Raw genomic sequence first — 19,900 nt, 5'->3', positions numbered from 1 at the left:
GTATATACTATACTGCTTTCAACACTTTGCACCCACACAGAAACACAGAGTATAAAGTACTGTTTGAGTATTAGTTATACTGTTAATTCACAATGTACAGTACATTAAGGACAGAAATCCTACATAAGGAGTAAGTGCACAGTGACTCCTGTTGTTGACTTAACAATTGACACTCTTGTTTATGATGTCAGTAATCATCCGAGGCTCTAGTCATGAGTTGCCAAGGCTATGGAAGCCTCTTGAGTTCGCCAACTCCGATCTTATTTAGACAAGGCCATAGTCAAAGTGGAAATTCTCTCCTCTCTTCAGAGAAAGGTACCTCCTCCTGTGATGGCCCGTTCTTTCTGCTGGGATCTCCCTCACAGAGATTTTTCATTTAGGTCATTTTTTTTTTTGCCACGTTGTGATGACCTGTATATTAACAGAAAACATGCATGGCTGGTAAGGTCTCTGATTTTTTTTATTTAGAAAAATAGACTGGGAGCAAATATGATGAAATACTAGTGTCTGGTGTAACAGTCTTTCTAACTTTATCTATTTTAAGTTTCTCAAAAATAAAAAGATGAAAGGATAAGGAATTTTCTTCTTGAGGAAGGAACGATGCCTTTTAAGATGCAGGCAAAGACAAGGTGCTTGCCATTAATGGGTGGTAACCCTCACAAGAAGTCATATGAGCCCTGGAATAATTTTTTTAATCAATAAATTGATGTAGATAAAAAAAATGGCCATCAATGTCTTTGGCCAGCGAGCAAATTGAAAACCAACCAAAAGCAAAGTCATAGGAAGCTGGTTTTAATAAACGGATACCCTTTCTGTAGCATGTGTCAAGCTGGTTGCTCCAAGTGTGTATAGGGCCTAGGGGTTCACGGCACACGGGTTGGGGATCACCACAGTGAGTGTGAAAGCTTCCCGGGAGGTCGGGTCCACGCGTGCACGCTCAGGCTCAGCAAGTGAAATTTAGGGCGAGCCGAAAATGAAAACAACCCAGGTCGGCCGACGCCAGCGACCCCGCGAGGCCGGGCAGGGGAGCGCGCCAAGTGCGCAGACTCGGCGGCCGCGCGCAGGCGCACGACGAGGAGCGGGCGCGCCGGCCGGGGGCCGGGCTCCGGGTTGGGCCCTCTTATAGCCGGGCTGACTGCTCAGCCTGGCAGGCGCCATGGCGCTGCGGGGCATCTGCGTGCTGGAGCTGGCCGGCCTGGCGCCGGCTCCGTTCTGCGGGATGATTCTGGCGGACTTCGGCGCGCAGGTAGTGCGCGTGGACCGGCCCGGCTCCTCCGGCGACGTGAGCCGCTTGTCCCGGGGCAAGCGCTCGCTGGTGCTGGACCTGCAGCGGCCGCAGGGGGTGTCCGTGCTGCGGCGCCTGTGCGCGCGGGCGGACGTGCTGCTGGAGCCTTTCCGCTGCGGTGAGCCCGGGCCCGGGGCTGCTGGCCGCGGGGTGGAGGCTGCGCCCGTGCCCCGTTGCCGCCCGGACCCTTGACCGCCGCAGCCTGCCTAGGGCTTTCTGTGGCGCTTGGTGTTCGTCCTTTGCCCCTGAGACACAGCGTCCAGCCCTGGGCTTCTGATAACTTGCTGTAACCCCCTTTCTTGACCTCTTTTCTTACTCCTGACCAGCCCCCCTCCCCGTCCTCCCATCTCCCCGTCCCCCCACCCGCCTTTTATCGGACGTTTCTGAGCCCTGTGAGAATCTAATGAAAGCCGGAGATTCCCTCCCTGGGAAACTGCATGTGGATATCTAGCCCGTCAGATGCCGTTTGGGGTGGTGTACCCCACACCAACCTCGGACTGGGTCAGCGCGCCAAATTCCAGCTTCAGTTCGTGTTATTTACTCTGCACTCTGCTCCCTGGAGCCACTTGGGTCATTTCCAGTGTTTCCACCTTTTAAAGACACATGATGCCCAAACCTTGTACCTGCGTCCTATCTGTTGGAGCCTCAGCTGGCATGCACTTGTCCCTCTGCTGTTCCCACAAATCTCAGTGGCGTCTCCTCCTCCTCTACTGCTTACCTCCGCGGGTGGGACCCGTGTCTCCCCAGGTACCTGACACAGGTATCTGTATTTCCTTTGACGCGAATCTTCCATCGACCCACCTGCTCTCAATGATCATCGGTCCAGGGACTCTCCATACCAGGTGCAGTCACCTTGACCCTAAGTTGGCATCCTTTTAAAAACTGGAGTTTGAGCCTACCATCACTCTGATGTATTCCCGGCCGCCAGAGAAATTGTGTTCAAGTACAGGTTCAAAACACCGCCAACGTAGATAGCTGGAAGGCAGCAAGTACTTGGTGAGGGAATCGAATGTCTGGAGAGGTGTATTTAAGTGTAACTCATTCCACCCTCGCAGCTAGTTGAGGACCTAATTAGATCATAAATCCTACCTTGATGGAAGATAAGGGAGGCTCAACTTGTATAAAGTCATAAAATTAAGGGGAAGCTGGAGGTGTGAATTCTGACAGAGCCTCCAGGGGAGAGATTTTGGCTGGGGTCTTGAGTTCTTTGTAGAATTCTCGTAGCTTTGGGAAGACCAAGTTTATTATGGAATATTGATTATATTTAATTCCAAGGGACATCAGGTGCCAGGTACCTGGGTTTTGTGCAATAAATATATTTGTTCATAGATTGAGAGCTCTCTGGTGCCATTATAATGAACTTTTTTTTTTTTTTTTTATGGATCTTTACCTTTTCCGTGAAGATGATATGGTAGCTGGGCACTTCAGGGGCTTGTGGAAACACATCATGAGTGAATCTTGCCACGGGAGGAGCTCCTGAGTTGATAGCAAATAAATTTTAGAAATCATGCATACTTTTTCATAATGCACATTTTCCATATATTATGAAAACTTTTTTTTTACCAAAACAATTTTTGTTTGCATCCAGATAGGAATACTTTTAATTTCATTTTCCATGGGCTTTTTGAACTACCTGCCTATAAATACGACATAAGTTTGAAGGTGGTAGGGACTGATGTGAGAATGGAGAGGGAGAAATGGGCAAGGTGTCTGCTCTGGGGAGTGAGTAGACTTGGATGTGCCTAGAAGGAAGTAGAGAAGTCACAGAAGGAGCCACATCCTGGGGCAGAAGCCGCACATCCCAGAGATGGGGGCTTCACTCTGTGGGTCCTTAACTAGAGGAAACATGCTCTGAAGTAAGTCCACAGCCAAGGTGGTGGTTGGTGTCACTTGCAAGGTGCTGTTTTGCGTTTGCCTCAGAGAAGGGATTTTCTGTAGGCTCAATTCCTGCTGTCTGAAATCCTTCCTTCCCTCTGAAGGTGTCATGGAGAAACTGAACCTGGGCCCCGAGATTCTGCAGCAAGAGAATCCCAGGCTGATCTACGCCAGGCTGAGTGGCTTTGGCCAGTCGGGACGGTTCTCCAGGGTAGCTGGCCACGATATCAACTATTTGGCTTTGTCAGGTATGTTGCAGATTTCTCTACACCTTGTTTTGGTTTCTGTCAGGATCTGTACTTCCAGTGAAGCAACGTTACATGTGAAGATTTAACTGGTTGTCAGAGTCAATAAGGAGAACATGGCTGTCGAAGATGAGCTGGTGTCGGTTTTGGAACAGTCATTCTCTGACCAGCACAGTGGAGGGATGCTACAGTCTCACTAGTCATGTTTTCTTACCACATTTGTGGTGTCAGTTCTCAGATGAACCCCTGCCAGCAAACAAGAGACTGGGGAGTGCTGGAGAGGTTGCTCTGTAGTTTCAGAATGTTGGTATAGTTTGATTCTGGCACCCCTCTCCCCACCCCCACAAAACTAATGGCTTGAATCCTCATTTCAGACTTCTGTGAACACTAGAAAAAGCCCGTGGTTTTTGGGTCCTATTAGCACTTCATTAGAACTTTTGCCTGTGAGAACTTGCATTAGAAGGGCCTGATTCTGGCCAGCGCCGTGGCTCACTAGGCTAATCCTCCGCTTTGTGGCACCGGCACACTGGGTTCTAGTCCCGGTCGGGGCACCGGATTCTGTCCCAGTTGCCCGTCTTCCAGGCCAGCTCTCTGCTGTGGCCAGGGAGTGCAGTGGAGGATGGCCCAAGTCCTTGGGCCCTGCACCCCATGGGAGACTAGGATAAGTACCTGGCTCCTGCCATTGGATCAGCGCAGTGTGCCGGCCGCGGCGGCCATTGGAGGGTGAACCAACGGCAAAGGAAGACCTTTCTCTCTGTCTCTCTTAATCACTGTCCACTCTGCCTGTCAAAAAATTAAAAAAAAAAAAAAAGGGCCTGATTCTAGAATTCTGGGAATTTTGGGTTACTGACTAAAACATGGGTAGGGTTGTATTTATTTTTAATTTTTTCAGATTTATTTATTTATTTGAAAGAGTTATGCAGAGAGAGAAGGAGAAGCACAGAGAGGGAGAGAGAAAGAGAAAGGTCTTTTATCCACTGGTTCACTCCCCAATTGGCTGCAACGGCCAGAGCTGCACCAATCTGAAGCCAGGAGCCAGGAGCTTTTTCCAGGTCTCCCACATGGGTGCAGAGGCCCAAGGACTTGGGCCATCTTCCACTGCTATCCCAGGCCATAGCAGAGAGCGGGATCGGAAGTGGAGCAGCCAGGATTTGAACCAGCGCTCGTATAGGATGCTGTCACTGCAGGCGACGGCTTTACCCGCTATGCCACAGCACTGGCCACAATGTTTTAAAAATCTGTTTGGAAGGCCGGCGCCGCGGCTCACTAGGCTAATCCTCCGCCTAGCGGCGCCGGCACACCGGGTTCTAGTCCCGGTCGGGGCGCCGGATTCTGTCCCGGTTGCCCCTCTTCCAAGCCAGCCCTCTGCTGTGGCCAGGGAGTGCAGTGGAGGATGGCCCAGGTGCTTGGGCCCTGCACCCCATGGGAGACCAGGAAAAGCACCTGGCTCCTGGTTCCTGCCATCGGATCAGCGTGGTGCGCCGGCCGCAGCGCGCCGGCCGCGGCAGCCATTGGAGGGTGAACCAACGGCAAAGGAAGACCTTTCTCTCTGTCTCTCTCTCTCTCACTGTCCACTCTGCCTGTCAAAAAAAAAAAAAAAAAAAAAAAAAAAAAAAAAAAAAAAAATCTGTTTGGAGGCCGGCGCCGCGGCTCACTAGGCTAATCCTCCGCCTAGCGGTGCCGGCACACCGGGTTCTAGTCCCGGTCGGGGCGCCGGATTCTGTCCCGGTTGCCCCTCTTCCAGGCCAGCTCTCTGCTGTGGCCAGGGAGTGCAGTGGAGGATGGCCCAAGTCCTTGGGCCCTGCACCCCATGGGAGACCAGGAGAAGTACCTGGCTCCTGCCATCGGATCAGCGCGGTGCGCCGGCCGCAGTGCGCCAGCCATGGTGGCCATTGGAGGGTGAACCAACAGCAAAAGGAAGACCTTTCTCTCTGTCTCTCTCTCTCACTGTCCACTCTGCCTGTCAAAAAAAAAAATCTGTTTGGAAGGTATAGACACACAGACACACACATACACACATGCAGAGACAGAGAGAGAGCTTCCACTCACTGGTTCACTCCTCAAATGCCTGCAACAGGCAGGGCTTGGCCAAGTGGAAGCCAGGAGCCAGGAACTCCATCTAGATCTCCCACGTGGTGGCAGGGACCCAGCTACTTGAGCCATCACCCACTGCCTCCCAGGGTGTATGTTATCAGAAAGCTGGAGTTGGAAGCTGAGCTAGGACTTGAACCTAGGCTCTGATATGGAATACAGGCATTCCAAGAAGTATCTTAACTGCCATGCCAGCTGCCTGTCCCCTCACATTGTTTTAAAGCAATAGACTAAATTGATAACATTCCCCACCCAAGAACTCAGCTTAGTAAAAGCTTAGTATTAAAGTTCTGCACATGTCAGTTGGAGTACAGTTTTAAAGATAAAAAAAAAAAATCAAAACCAGAAGCCTGTTAGTATGCCTAAGAGGTCGGATTTGGAATAGTGCTGTGTACTAATTTTCACTTAGTTCAGCAGCTTGAGAGATGAGTTGTCCCTCTAAGATACTCAGGTATTTACTTAAAAGAGATATTGTTTCTCATGGTGCAGGTATTCTGTCCAAACTTGGCAACAGCGATAAGAACCCATATGCCCCTCTGAATCTTCTGGCTGACTTTGGCGGCGGTGGCCTCCTGTGTGCACTGGGCATCGTGATGGCCCTTTTTGAACGCACACGCTCTGGCAAAGGTCAAATCATTGATGCAAACATGGTAAGTATTAACTGGAGGCTGTGATAAGCTTGCCACTTGTTCCAAAGTGCGACTTGTACTGCCTCAGATCCTTTTCTGTGCAAGAGATAAATAAAGGTTTGAAGTTGGAATGCAGGTTACCAGGGATATCCTTTTCTTTTAAGATGTCTCATATCCTTTATACACGTCAGGATGTTTTATTTTAATCATGCATGGAGTCAGTTCTGTAAACTTTTCATGGATCATCTTATTCCTGTGTTGTATTTAACCACTTTTTCCTAAGTTATCTCCCTCTCTCTTAAGATTTATTTATTTATTTGGAAGGTAGAGATACAGAGAGAGAAGGAGAGAGAGAGAGGTCTTCCATCTGCTGGTTCACTCCCCCAAAATGGCCGCAGTGGGCAGGGCTGGGCCAGGCCAAAGCCAGCAGCTTCATCCAGGTCTCCCATGTGGGTACAAAGTCCCCAGTACTTGGGCCATCTTCTGATTTTCCCAGGTGCATCAACAGGGAGCTGGATTGGGAGTGGAGCAGTTGGTACTTGAAGCAAGGCCCATCTGGGATGCCTGTGCCTCAGGCGGAGGCTTAACTTTCTATGCCATAGCGCTGGCCCCCTAAGTTATCTCCTGTGCTCAGAGCAGTCATCCCTCGTGACTGAGTTCAGGAAGTCTCCCTGAGTACACTGAGAAGGTTATTGAGGATGCTAAAGTAGAGTGGACCCCATGCTGTGCTTTGCTGGGGCTTCTCTGGTATCATCATGTGAGTGCTTCTGATTGTCACTGTTGTGCCTGGAAGGCTTGTTTCTTCCTGTTCTGGACACTTTCTTGTGTCATTTCTTCTAATCTTCAAAACAGCAACTTCATTTGAAGTCCTGAAGTTCCCTCACTTGTGAGGGGTGTGTCCCAAGGCCGCTAGTAAAGGCATGAAATCACATATAGTAGCAAACCGTATACTGCAGATGCTAGTCTTATACATACATATCCATGATAAAGCTTATTGAATAAATTAGGCACAAGATTATCAGCCATAACTAATTTTAACAAATAATGATTATCATAATGTGCAATAATGAAAGTTATTTAAAATTTATGAATTGTGTATTTCTGGAATGTTCCATTTAGTATTTTCAGACCACAGTTGATTCAGAAAGCCAATTACAGTTAAAGGGGGGAACTCCATTGTTAGTGTAGAGATTGCTTCAAGGTCTCACAGTGAGTTGCTAAAAGCCCAGTCTGGTGTCGCAGCATGTTTGCATTTTCAGAGATCTTTGGAGTCCAGATGCAGGATAGATTTGAGGGAAACAAGAATGGAGACAGAGAGATAACCAGTTTTGGGGTTAGTGCTGAGCGATAAGGGCAAATAAGGAAGCAATATTGTTAGGGTAGATCTGGAATTAAAACATATTTGAGATGGAAAATTACTGGGATTTGGTGGTGGATTGGCCAAGAGAGAAGAGAAAGAGATTGAGGAAGGCTCTCTGATTCCTGGCTACGATGACCTGCCAGGTGTTGTCCCTGGCCAAGGCGGTGCAGGGCAGAGGTCAAAAGCGCAGACTCTGGCAGCTGACTTCTCGTGGCCCAGCTCTGCCATTTGCTAACTCTGATCTCTCTATGTCTCAGTTTTTGTTTTTTTGAAGGTGAAGATAATAATGGCATTTACCGTATAGCATTGTTAGAGTATGAAATGAGTTTGTCCTTTGCTGTGTGTGCAAGAAGTGCCAGGCATGCCACAGGCTCTCTGTATGAGTTTTTATTTTATTTTATTTTAAAGGCAGAGTTACAGGAAGACAGAGAAACATAGAAAAAGAGATATTTTTATTTTTAAGATTTATTTTATTTATTTGAAAGACAGATACTTTCTGGTAGAGCCAGAGAGAGAGAGGTCTAACATCCTCTGGTTCACTCCTCAGATGGCCACAATGGCCGGAGCTGCACCAATCCAAAGCCAGGAGCCAGGAGCTTTTTCCACATCTCCCACATGGGTGCAGGGGCCCAAGCACTTGGGCCATCTTCTACTGCTATCCCAGGCCACAGCAGATGGATGAGAAGAGGAGCACCCGGGACTAGAACAGGTGTCCATATAGGATGCCGGCGCCTCAGGCAGGGCTTTAACCTGCTGCACCACCGTGCCAGCCCCAGAAGAGACCTTCCATCTGCTGGTTCACTCCCTGAATGGGTGGACCTGGGCCAGACTAAAGCCAGGAGCTTCCTCCAGGTCTCCCAAGTGGGTGGCAAGGCCCTAACCACTTGGACCATCTTCTGCTGCTTTTCCAGGCTCATTAGTAGGGAGCTGGATTGCAAAGAGCAGCCAGACTTGAGCCAGTGCCCATATGGGATGCTGGCATTGCAGGCAGCAGCTTTATCTGCTGTGCCACAGTGCTGGTCTCTGAGAATCTTTTACTATAGGAAAATGAATTCATCTTGAAGTGCCTTTCAAATGGTCTCATTGAATGGTTGAGGTAAGGGACTAGAAACCAATTTCGGTGTCATTTGGAAGTAATTTGATAGCAGGGTGGAACTCTGTGGTCCACCAGGGCAGGGGACAGAACACCAGTGTTAAAAGAGTGAAAGAAGAGAAGCAAGGGCTCAGGAGAGCTAGGGAGAGAACCAAAGGAGTATTGTCATCGAAACCAAGGAGCCAGAGGAGTTGTCAGAGGGCCGGATGATGAGGACCAAATTGTGTAAATTGCATTGGGTCATTGGTGACCTCTGCAAACTCCCTTCCCCACCAGAATCTCCACATCTCGGAAGCCTTGGCCTGCTGCTTCCTCTTGCTCTTTCAGGAGAACCAGACCAGCCCTGTACTGTGTGCCTCACGGCATTGTCTTCAGGGCGCATCTCACATTGTCCTTTGTGCCCTCCCTGATGTGTCTTTCCGAAGGGGCAGCATGTGATTTCTCTAATTTCTGGCTTCTTGGTCAGTCCTGGCACAGTCACAGCATGAAATAGCAGCAACACTAGTTTTGATGGGCATGGGTGGGCACATGGAGTTTTAAATATTTTTCCAGGTTCTTGTCTCACACAAAGGCAAGCATTCTAAGTGCAGACATATAAGCTACACAAAGTAACAGCAGAATTGATTTAAAAGGTGAGAAAGTGAACACACACATACCCAGAGACATTCCTCTCATCATGGGCCAGAGGGAGGAGGTGTGGGGGAGGGGAGAGGCACTGTGAAGCACCTCCAGTTGTGGTCCCTGGCGAAAGAGAGAGAGCACACCCCCTCCAATGGTGGTCTCTTTTATGAGGTAGGGGATTGGGGTTGGGCCTCTAACAGGCAGGAAGCCTCCTGAGAATTTTTTGATACCTCCACAAGCTCCACTTGGAGCTTAATCTCCATGTTTTCATGACATCTCCTTAGGTCCTGGATGAAAAGGGGGCATTTTCATTAACAAGTAGGAAGACAGCAATACATATGGGGTGTGCAGTGACTTCCAGCTCATACAGATCTAACTGGCTACCTAACCAGTTAGACACATCAGTTTCACCCTTAGCTGTCCACCATGTGTGAGGCTCAGTGCCTTTCATCTGGATTCCCTCCTTTGATCCATGACTTCCTGCGGGAGATAAGCTCACTCTCATTGGGCATGGAAGACTTTAAGGCTAGGGGAGGCAAACTGCCCCCCCACCTTTTTTAAAAGATTTTATTTATTTATCCAAGAGGCAGAGTTACAGAAAGAGGGAGAAACAGAGAGAAGTGCCTTCCATCTGCTGGTTCACTCCCCAGATGACCATAACAACTGGAGGTGGGCTGATCGAAGACAGGAGTCAGGAGCTTCTTCTGGGTCTCCCACGTGGGTGCAGGGGCCCAAGCACTTGGGCCATCTTCTTTCCCAGGTCATAGCAGAGCACTGGATCAGAAGAGGAGCAGCTGGGACTCGAACTGGTGCCCATGTAGGATTAGGGCACCGCAGGCAGAGGATTAGCCCACTACACCACAGTGCCAGCCCAGACTGCCTTCTTCTGTAGCTGGCAGCTGGTAAGGTTAGAAGCACCCCCTTCCCCAGGCGATTTGAGCCAAAAGCCCAGGCTTTCAGTCACTTGCCTCTGCTGCCCTTTACATGGTCCGTGTGGCCCAAAAAGAAGAAACAGAGCAAACATGGGGCCCTGGAGTTTTAAGGAGAATTTAAGGCCAAATGCTTATCTGGTCGTAATTTGAGTAATTTACTAAGTGCATGAAATTGCTTGTTTAGAGTCAAATATAAATGAAAGATGATGACTGCTTTCACTGGACTGTATGTAAGCAGAATGAACATGTATGTTTTTTGCTGGGTTTGTGTTTATTAAAAGATGGTGAGTGTTGGCTAACTACTGAAGGCCAAAAGTTAATTAAATCATCATATTCATTACTTCTTCGTTGCTGGCAACCTTTGTGACAGACAGGTGTGGAAGCTGATAGGAGAAGACTCATGGCTTCTTAGGGCCTAGTAGCTTTCATGTGACTTCATCAGCAATGTCCTAGACCCAGACTTGCCCTGAGATCTGCCTTTTCATAGTGCTGTTTTCTTGGACACTGTGGAATTTAGAGAACTGTGGATGGAAGTCTGTTTTGCTGTAGGTAGCTGTATGTAGCTCCAATCTAGATGAGCACTTCTGGCCTGGGGGCACTGTGACGTGGCATGCAGGCCAAGGATGCAGGATGACTACAGTAAGAAAGTTGGGGGGAAACTGAAGCTGCAGTTTGCTTGTATCAAGGGGCTCTCATCTGTGGCAGCTGCATGGCATTCGGCTGAGGGGGTAAGAGAAACCAGATGTCCAAGTAGCCGTGTCCAGGCCTGGAATGGAGATGAGGACTGTTACTCTGTCTCTCAGGGCCTGTATTCTCCCATGATACTGGACTGAACTGAACCCAGAGCTTCCAGTGCAAATGTTTTCAACAATCTCATTAGGACATGCAGTATATAAAGGAGATTTAAAATGTGTTTTTATTATAAGTCAATTTTGTTTTTACATATTCAGTATCACAGGTTGTGCTGTCAGCCCAGTGGGTCTTCCTTCTGTTGGTTCACCCCCCAAATGGCTGCTACGGCCAGCGCGCTGCACTGATCTGAAGCCAGGAGCCAGTGCTTCCTCCTGGTCTCCTGTGCAGGTGCAGGGCCCAACCACTTGGGCCATCCTCCACTGCCTTCCCGGGATACAGCAGAGAGCTGGACTGGAAGAGGAGCAACCAGGACAGAATCCATCGCCCCAACTGGGACTAGAACCCGGGATGCTGGCACTGCAGGCGGAGGGTTAGCCTAGTGAGCTGTGGCGCAGGCGACATTCTTTCTTTTTTTAAAAATTTATTTATTTGAAAGGCAGAGTTATGGAGAGGCAGGGGCAGAGAAAGATAGAGAGAGAGAGAGAGAGAGAGAGAGAGAAAAGTCTTCTATCCGCTGGTTCACTCCCCACATGTCTGCAATGGCCAGAGCTGCACCGATCTGAAGCCAGGAGCTTCTTCCAGGTCTCCCATGCAGGTTCAGGGGCCCAAGGACTTGGGCCATCTTCTGCTTTCCCAGGCCATAGCAGAGAGCTGGATTGGAAGTGGAGCAGCCGAGACTCAAACTGGTGCCCACATAGGATGGCAGCACTGGAGGTGGCAGCTTTTACCCGCTACGCCACAGCTCTGGCCGGAGTGATAAATTCTTATCACTTTGAATATTCAATTGATCTCTACATTTTGTTTCAGACCCAGTGTTAGGAAAATACTGAATCCCAGAGATTAGTTGGAAATGTATGGCCTTTACATTTTTAAGTAGCTTGCTTAAAATTCCGGTTTGTAGGGCCAGCACTGTGGCTCACTTGCCTAATCCTCCGCCTGCGGTACTGGCATCCCATATGGGCACCGGGTTCTAGTCCCGATTATCCTCTTCCAGGCCAGCTCTCTGCTGTGGCCCGGGAGGGCAGTAGAGGATGGCCCAAGTGCTTGGGCCCCTGCACCTGCATGGGAGACCAGGAGGAGGCACCTGGCTCCTGGCTTCAGATCGGCATAGCTCCAGCCGTAGCAGTCATTTAGGGGGTAAACCAATTGAAGAATACCTTTCTCTCTCTCTCTCTAACTCTGTCAAATAAATTTTAAAAAGAATTCCAGCTTGCATTTCACTTATGATGAAGCAGAATAGATGTGCTTCAAGGGTGGCTCACTATCTACTCACATTCCTTGGCCTGAATACGAAAGTCAGATAAACAGTATTCACAACTCCATTAAGACCCTCTTTAGTACTGAATGACAACTCAACTTGCTTTGAGTTCACTTGTTATTGCCCCATTGACTAATAGGCTCTGACAGAGGCAAGGTCTGAGCGGGAAGTAGGCAAGTAGGCACTTGCTTATAGTTGGTACTCATTTGTTGAGGTTTATAAGAGAAAACCCAGGTTAAAAGGAGGCAAAACCATTCATCAGCTGCAGTTTTTGTGAAGTGTTTCAGTTGCAAGCTAAAACTTGTGCACAATTGGAGGGAGAAACTTGTAATGAGTAGAGTCTCTGGTTGTGTCCAAATTTGGAACAGGACACATCTAAACATGTGTGTACTTAAATAACAAAACATAAACACAAAGATGTGTAAAACAATGTACATATTTATGTGCTCAAATATGTGTATATATGTGTGTGTGTGTATACCGTTGTGTATGTTGTCTGTATAACCCTGTCTCACAAAAGCATCAAGTAGGTCATTTGTTCAAATTCTACTTCTGTGGTCATGTGCTGCATAGTGACCTTTTGGTCAATGGTATTCTGCATATAAGGTGATGGCCTGTCAGATTATACTGTCTACTGCCTAGTAATGTCTTAGCCACCTTTACTGGTTTGCATAGCTACAAAGTCACCTAACATACATGAAATAGAATTATATTATGATATAAATCCACTCAGTTAGCTTCAGCAATTACATTTTGCCAATCTTATTTGAAAAGGAGCACAAAAGTAGTTCCTTCTAATAACTCTTATTATTTTCTGAACTGAATAGTGCAGCCAGTTGTTATTCTCCCATAAGCCTTCTCTAACTCAATTTCTAGAAATAACAAAAAAGTAGCATTATTAGATATAATCTTTGTATACTTAAGGATTGTCACAAAGAGTTTTTTAAAGATTTATTTATTTATTTTAAAGTCAGAGTTACACAGAGAGAGAAGGAGAGGCAGAGGGGTGGGGGGAGGTCTTCCATCCGCTGGTTCACTCCCCAATTGGCTGCAATGGCCAGACCTGCGCCAATCCGAAGACAGGAACCAGGAGCTTCTTCTGGGTCTCCCTTGTGGGCACAGGGGCCCAAGGACATCTTCTTTTGCTTTCCCAGGCTATAGCAGAGAGCTGGATCGGAAGTGGAGCAGCCAGGACTTGAACCAGCACCCATATGGGATGCTGGCACAACAGGCCGCAGTTTTACCTGCTACGCCACAGTGCTGGCCCCACCACATAGATTTTTTTTTTTTTATTTGACAGAGTTATAGACAAAGAGAGAGACAGAGAGAAAGGTCTTCCTTCCGTTGGTTCACTTCCCTAATGGCCACCATGGCTGGCGCTGCGCCGATCCAAAGCCAGGAGCTAGGTGCCTCTTCCTGGTCTCCCCATGCAAGTGCAGGGGCCCAAGCACTTGGGCCAACCTCCGCTGCCCTCCCAGGCCACAGCAGAGAGCTGGACTGGAAGAGGAGCAACCAGGACTAGAACCTGCACCCATAGGGATGCCGGCACCAGAGGTGGAGGATTAACCAAGTGAGCCATGGCGCCAGCCTGACTTTTAAAACTACTTAAATAACAATAAATCATGCTTGTACACTTGAAGTTTCTGAATTTGCATTGTGTTCTTCTTTAAAGGTAGAAGGAACAGCATATCTAAGTTCCTTTGTTTGGAAAACTCAGAAATCAGGACTGTGGGAGCAACCTCGAGGACAGAACCTGTTAGATGGTGGAGCTCCTTTCTACACAACCTACAGAACAGCGGATGGGGAGTTCATGGCTGTTGGAGCAATAGAACCCCAGTTCTACCAGCTGCTGATTAAAGGTAGTCTTCACATACCTCCCCTCCTCCCCACTTTCCTCTTGCGATGGGTGTTCTTATTCTATTGTGGATCCTTCTGAGAGTCATGATGTCTTTTATTATATATCCACTTTCTAACCCCGTGATGGGCTTCAGAGCTAACTATAGCTCTAATAGATTTGAAATTGGGAAGCATAAGTCCTCCAACTTTGTTCTCTTTCAGTGTTGTTTTGGTTATTCAGAATCCTTTGCATTTCCACGTGAATTTTAGAATCAACATCCCAATTTCTGCAAGCTGCCATTTTGATAGGGGTTATATTGAATCTGCATCAGCCTGGGGAGTATGGCCGTCTTTTATGCCTTCTAATCTTGGAACAGGAGATACTTTGCTTTTATTTAGGTCTCTTTAATTTCTTTTGATGATGCTTTGAGTTTTTAATGTACAAGTCCTGCACTATTTTTGGTTAAATTTGTTGTGAAAATATTGCTCTTTTTTAGTGTTATTGTCAGTGGAAACATCTTCAGTTACTTATTGCTAGTTTATTGAAATTCAGTCGGTTATTATATTATTGGTCTTGTACCCTGCAGCCTTACCATACTCATGTATTCTGTTTTTTAATTTTTTAATTTTATTTTTTTAAAGATTTATTTATTCATTTGAAAGCCGGAGTTACACAGAGAGAGAGAGGAGAGAGAGAGAAAGGGAGAGAGAGGTCCTCCATCTGATGGTTCACTCCCCAATTGGCCGCAACGGTTGGAGCTGCAACAATCCAAAGCCAAGAGCCGGGAGCCTCTTCCAGGTCTCCCACATGGGAGCAGGGGCCCAAAGATTTGGGCCATCTTCTACTGCTTTCCCAGGCCATAGCAGAGAGCCTGACCGGAAGTGGAGCAGCCAGGTCTTGAACTGGCACCCCTATGGGATGCTGGCACTTCAGGCCAGGGCATTAACCCACTGCGCCACAGCGCTGGCCCCTTATTCTGTTTTTTTAGATGTATATACTATAATTTTATTTCAACCACACAGATGAGTTGTAGGAAATTTATGAAACAGTTAACAGTAAAAATAGCAAAGAACTGAGGAATCTAAAAAGGTAGTACATCTACAGCATGATAACTCTTGGTGTGGATCCTTGAGGTTATTGGGTTTTTTTGGATGTGTAGATTAAGGTTTTTCATTAAGTTTGGGAATTTTTTTTTGCCTTGTTTGTTTAATGATTCTTTTTGTCCCTCTTTCCTCCTGAGACTCCCTTAATGCACATGTTGGTATGCTCAGTGGTGTTCCACAGATGTGTAAGTTTCTGTTCAGTTTTCCTTATTCTTGGAGTAGATAATTTCAATTGACTTCTTTCTTCTTTCATTAATTGTTCTCTCTGCCAGTTCGTATCTATTGTGATATTTCCCTATAGCAAATGTATCATTTATTATCATACTTTTCAATTCCAAAATTTTCATTTTTTTTATTTAAAAAGAGTTATTTATTTATTTGAAAGGAAGAATTACACAGAGATACACACACACACACACACACACAGATCTTCCATCTGCTGGTTCACTCCTCAGATGCCTTACCCTGCTATGCCACAATGCTGGCCCCATGTTTTCACTTTTTTAAAAATAATTCCTATTTTCATAGATTTTTTTTGTATTTGATGATCTATCACTGTTACACTTTCCTTACATTCTTTTTTTTTTTTTAAAGATTTGTTTATTTGAAAAGCAGAGTTCCAGGGAGAGACGGGAGACAGAGAGTGAGAGTGAGAGAGAGAGAGAGAAAGAGAGATTGATCTTCCATCCTCAGGTTCACTCTCCAAATGGCTGCAGTGGCCCAGGCAGGACAGGCCAAAGCCAGAAGCTTCTTCAGGGTCTCACACATGGGTGCAGGGGCTCCCAAGGACTTGGGCCATCTTCTGCTGCTTTCCCAGATGTGTTATCAGGGAGCTAGATCAGAAGTAGAGCAGCCAGGACTTGAACCGACACACGTATGGAATGCTGGCATTGCAGGTGGCAGCTGACCCTGCTATGCCACAACGATGGCCCCTCTTTTCTTTCTTTAGAAATGATTCCCTTTAGTGCTTTGAACATACTTAAAATAGCCAATTCAGGTGCAGTCATTTGGTGCAGCACTTAAGAGGCTGCTTGGGACACTGCATCTCATATCTGAGAGCCTGGCTTGAGTTCTGACTTCTGTGCTTCTGACCCAGCTTCCTGCTAATGTGCACCCCGGGAGGCAGCCAGTGATGACTGAAGTGCTTGGATCCCTGCCACCCTGAATCTGGCTCCAGGCTCCTGGCCTCAGCCTGGCTGTTGAGGGCAACCTGGGGAGTGAACCAAGGGATGGAAGATCTCTGTCTCTCTGCCATTCAAATAGAACCAAAATAAATAAATAAACAAAATAACCACTTTGGAGTTGTCCGGTGAGTCCAGCATCAGCTTCCTTGGGGACAGTCTCTGTGGGCTGCTTGTTTTCCAGGCATGAATCATACTCTCTTGCTTCTTTGCATGCCTCAGAATTTTTTGCTAAAACTGGAGCTTTTAAATAGTGTAGTAATTCTATTTAAAATCTAGTCACCCCTTCCCTTTCCCAGGCCAAAGTCCTGGATTTGTTCATGTTGCTGTTACTTTTTTTTTTTTTAAATCACTTTCTTAAACTAAATCTGTATTCTTTTGCATGAGTAGCCCCTGAAATCTGCTCAGTTAACTTAGTGGTCAGCTAATGACTGGGCAGAGATGTCCTTCAGTGTCTTGAATCAGTACATCTCCCATCCTTTTCTGAGATACTCTGTACCTTTACTTCTTTGCTTTCGCAGACCTTCAAGGTCTGCCAGAGGTGAGAGGTTAGGGTCTTCTCAGATCTCCTCTGGACACGTATGCAGCCCTGTACCTGTGTGTGGATGTGCGTGACTGTCTCAATTTTCAGGAAAATGTTAGGACTTTTCAAGCCCTCTGTGTACGTCCTATTCTCTAGGTTTTTTTTTTTCCCCAAGTTTTTATTTATTTGGCTTCTTGTTAGCCCAACATGTTTTCCTATCTTAGACAGCTATGACGCTGAACCATTGCCACCGAGTTTTGCATGTGTCCCAGGGATAGGGCAAGGCAAACTCTGAGTCAGATCAAACAAAGACATGCCAGACAGGCCAGGTGATGACAGTTGTCTCAGAGGGGAGGGTCTTTTGGGGAGCTATAAACTCGTTTCGCTCCCCTCACTTCCTGTTGGCCTGCTTGTCTTATAGCCTTCTTTGTTGACAGGCTGTTGGCCTTCAGTGCTACTGCCGAGCTGGGGAGAGAACCGATGTTAGCACACGTTGTAACACCACAAAGCTTGCTGATTTTTACTGAGATCCAGCTCTTTTTTCCTGTATAAACACTTCCTGAATTGGTGCAAGTTTTTACTTTCCAGAGCTGTGAAAAGTTGATTCTGACAGTTTTTGCTGGTGTTCTCATTGCTTTTATGTGGGAACGTTTTCTGAAGGTCCTTACTGGTCCTTTGCTGAACTATAAACTCCCGTCCTTGGTATGGCTTGGTATAAGTTTGTGTGTAGCGCTCATTGTAACATCTGCATTCCACTTCAATGAGTGAGTCATTCTGGAAATGCTAAAAATGAGATCAGACATCTTTCTAGCAAATTGATTGCCCCAGTCCTCAACTTCTGATCACCTTCTCCTGAGTTTTTTCCTGTAGAGTCAAACTCTTTAACACCCTAATTATTTTGTAGTTCTCTCTGCATCCACAGTCCTTTATGGTGGCCTTAACCTGCTCTCTTACTTCAAAGTCTACGAAGGATCCTTAACTGACAGGGGAGGAAAGGATGATAAAGGAATGCATAAGGAAAAGGCCTTTCACCATCCACATTACAGCACACTCATCTGTGAGAGAAGAAAAAGGACGTTGATACTTGGCCCAGGAAGGGGCCTTTGGGTGTAAGTTAGCCAGCATGGAGCTCAGGTGTGTCTGCAGCACAGGCTCATGCAGTCAGGAAAGTCCAGATGGGACTTGGGGCTGGAGAAGCCGTCCTTCCTGCCAAGTCCCCAGGCGCAGGCTTTCATCTCCTCTGTGCTGTGGCGGTGATGGGCCCTTCAAAGCCCTTTCATGCCCGAGAGATCCATCTGCACACCCTGCTGTTGATTGGCTGGCTAAGAACTTGCTGGCATCTTTGTGTAGGAGTCTGTGCCTACCTTACAAGTCCTTTGTTCCTAGCACAAAGCCTTTTCCACTTCCTTTATTTTAACCAAATAAAAAGAAATGAATTTTTAAATGAAACTGCAATCCTGAATTTAATCATTTGTCTTTAGGCTTCTTCCTTGAAAACTCAGATAGTCATGTGTGAAACTGTTTACATTTTAATGTTTTTAAGGGCTTGGGCACATTATATAAAACATGAGGTTGTTTCAATTCAATATAACAGATAATAACATTCTGAGGAAATTTTTTTTTTCAAAACCTACTCAGAGGGAAGAAGTTGAACTCTGGAAACTGGGTCATTGACAGTGGACTCCTTTGATGAAATGTCCATATCAAAACCTTAGCATGACTCTCTGTTGTGAGTCCTGCCTCCCCTACCACCTCTCCCTTCTCCAGCCTTTAGCTTCAACTTCAAACTGAATTTAAGTTTCTTCTCTTGACTCACTTGAGAAGTTCTTATGGAACATCTTATTTGGAACAGCATGGTGGGCTCAAAATTCATTTCCATTGATTCTAATCACTCTATTCAAAGCACAGTAATTTCAGAAATTGCATTTTCCCCCCAGGACTTGGACTGAAGTCTGATGAACTCCCTAATCAGATGAGCATGGCTGATTGGCCAGAAATGAAGAAGAAATTTGCAGATGTATTTGCAAAGAAGACAAAGGCAGAGTGGTGTAAGATCTTTGATGGCACAGATGCTTGCGTGACCCCAGTGCTGACCTTTGAAGAGGCTGTCGCTCACGAACATAACAGGGAACGGGGCTCATTCATCATGGATGAGGGGCAGAATGTGAGTCCCCGCCCTGCACCACTGCTGTCCAGCACCCCAGCCCTCCCTTCTGTTAAAAGAGATGCTTTTGCGGGAGAACACACTGAAGAGATCCTTAAAGAATTCGGATTCAACCACGAAGAGATCAATCAGCTTAAATTAGATAAAATCATTAGAAGTCATGAACCCACAGCTAATCTTTAACTTTAGGGCCCATAGCTCAGATGCATTTGGATTTTGAATTTATAGTATAGAACAATCTGTAAAATTGTATGCATGGAAACATGGAAGAACAGGAATGCAGCGATCCAGTTATTCTAATCAAGAAGCAAAGACTGATTACACAGTCATGATGGAGTTCTCAAGATGATCATCATGAAAATGTTTAACAGCTTTTTATGTACTTATAATGAATTGTGACAGCTTTTCTGCCTTCCAATTTAATTAATAGTATATTTTGGTGATATTAAAATGCTACTATACCTATAATATATTTTAAATGAATAAATGTAATTTTTTTAAATGAAGCCTTTTTCCCCTAAAGTGTACTTGTACCTTAAAACACTTTAATATTATTTAAGAGGCAGAGAGAGCTCCCATTCACTGATTTACTCCCCACAAGTTGGTGGTGACCTGGTTACTTAATTCATTACCACTGCTTCCTGAGGTTTGCATGAGCAGGAAGCTGGCATTAGGAGCTGGAGGCAGGGTTGAATGCAGTACTTTGATGTGAGACCTGGACATCCTATCTTGCATCTTAACCCCTAGGCCAAATGCTCACTTCCACTTGTACCTTTATGTTTGTGAGAATCTTTCAAGAGGGCCTTTTAATACTATTTAAATAACATTTTGTGATTCACTGAAATATTTTT

At 46.4% G+C, this 19,900-nt stretch overlaps 1 protein-coding gene across 5 annotated transcripts; it reads left to right on the top strand.

Annotated features, from left to right (window-relative positions):
• Positions 1 to 1,149: 1,149 nt before the first annotated feature.
• AMACR (alpha-methylacyl-CoA racemase) lies at positions 1,150 to 19,555 on the top strand. 5 transcript variants are annotated; one of them, XR_016220123.1, is made up of 5 exons: positions 1,150 to 1,403; positions 3,265 to 3,408; positions 5,986 to 6,146; positions 13,914 to 16,490; positions 18,823 to 19,555. XR_016220123.1 is itself a non-coding variant. In XM_002714121.6 (5 exons), exons 1-5 carry the CDS (start codon positions 1,157 to 1,159, stop codon positions 19,230 to 19,232), a joined length of 1,149 nt encoding a protein of 382 aa, XP_002714167.1. In that variant the 5' UTR covers positions 1,150 to 1,156; the 3' UTR covers positions 19,233 to 19,555. The 5 variants fall into 5 exon arrangements, 3 of the variants coding, with proteins under 3 accessions (XP_002714167.1, XP_089168823.1, XP_089168824.1); XM_002714121.6 differs by having other exon boundaries at positions 13,914 to 14,100; XM_089312697.1 differs by having other exon boundaries at positions 1,150 to 2,127; positions 13,914 to 14,100.
• The last annotated feature ends 345 nt before the right edge of the window (positions 19,556 to 19,900 follow it).

The sequence above is a fragment of the Oryctolagus cuniculus genome, chromosome 14 (genome assembly GCF_051225735.1).
Source record: "Oryctolagus cuniculus isolate XC-2025 breed Fujian yellow rabbit chromosome 14, ASM5122573v1, whole genome shotgun sequence".
NCBI classification, from domain to species: domain Eukaryota; kingdom Metazoa; phylum Chordata; class Mammalia; order Lagomorpha; family Leporidae; genus Oryctolagus; species Oryctolagus cuniculus.
Note: the sequence above shows the minus strand (reverse complement) of the source record. Positions and strands in the feature narration are given on the sequence as shown.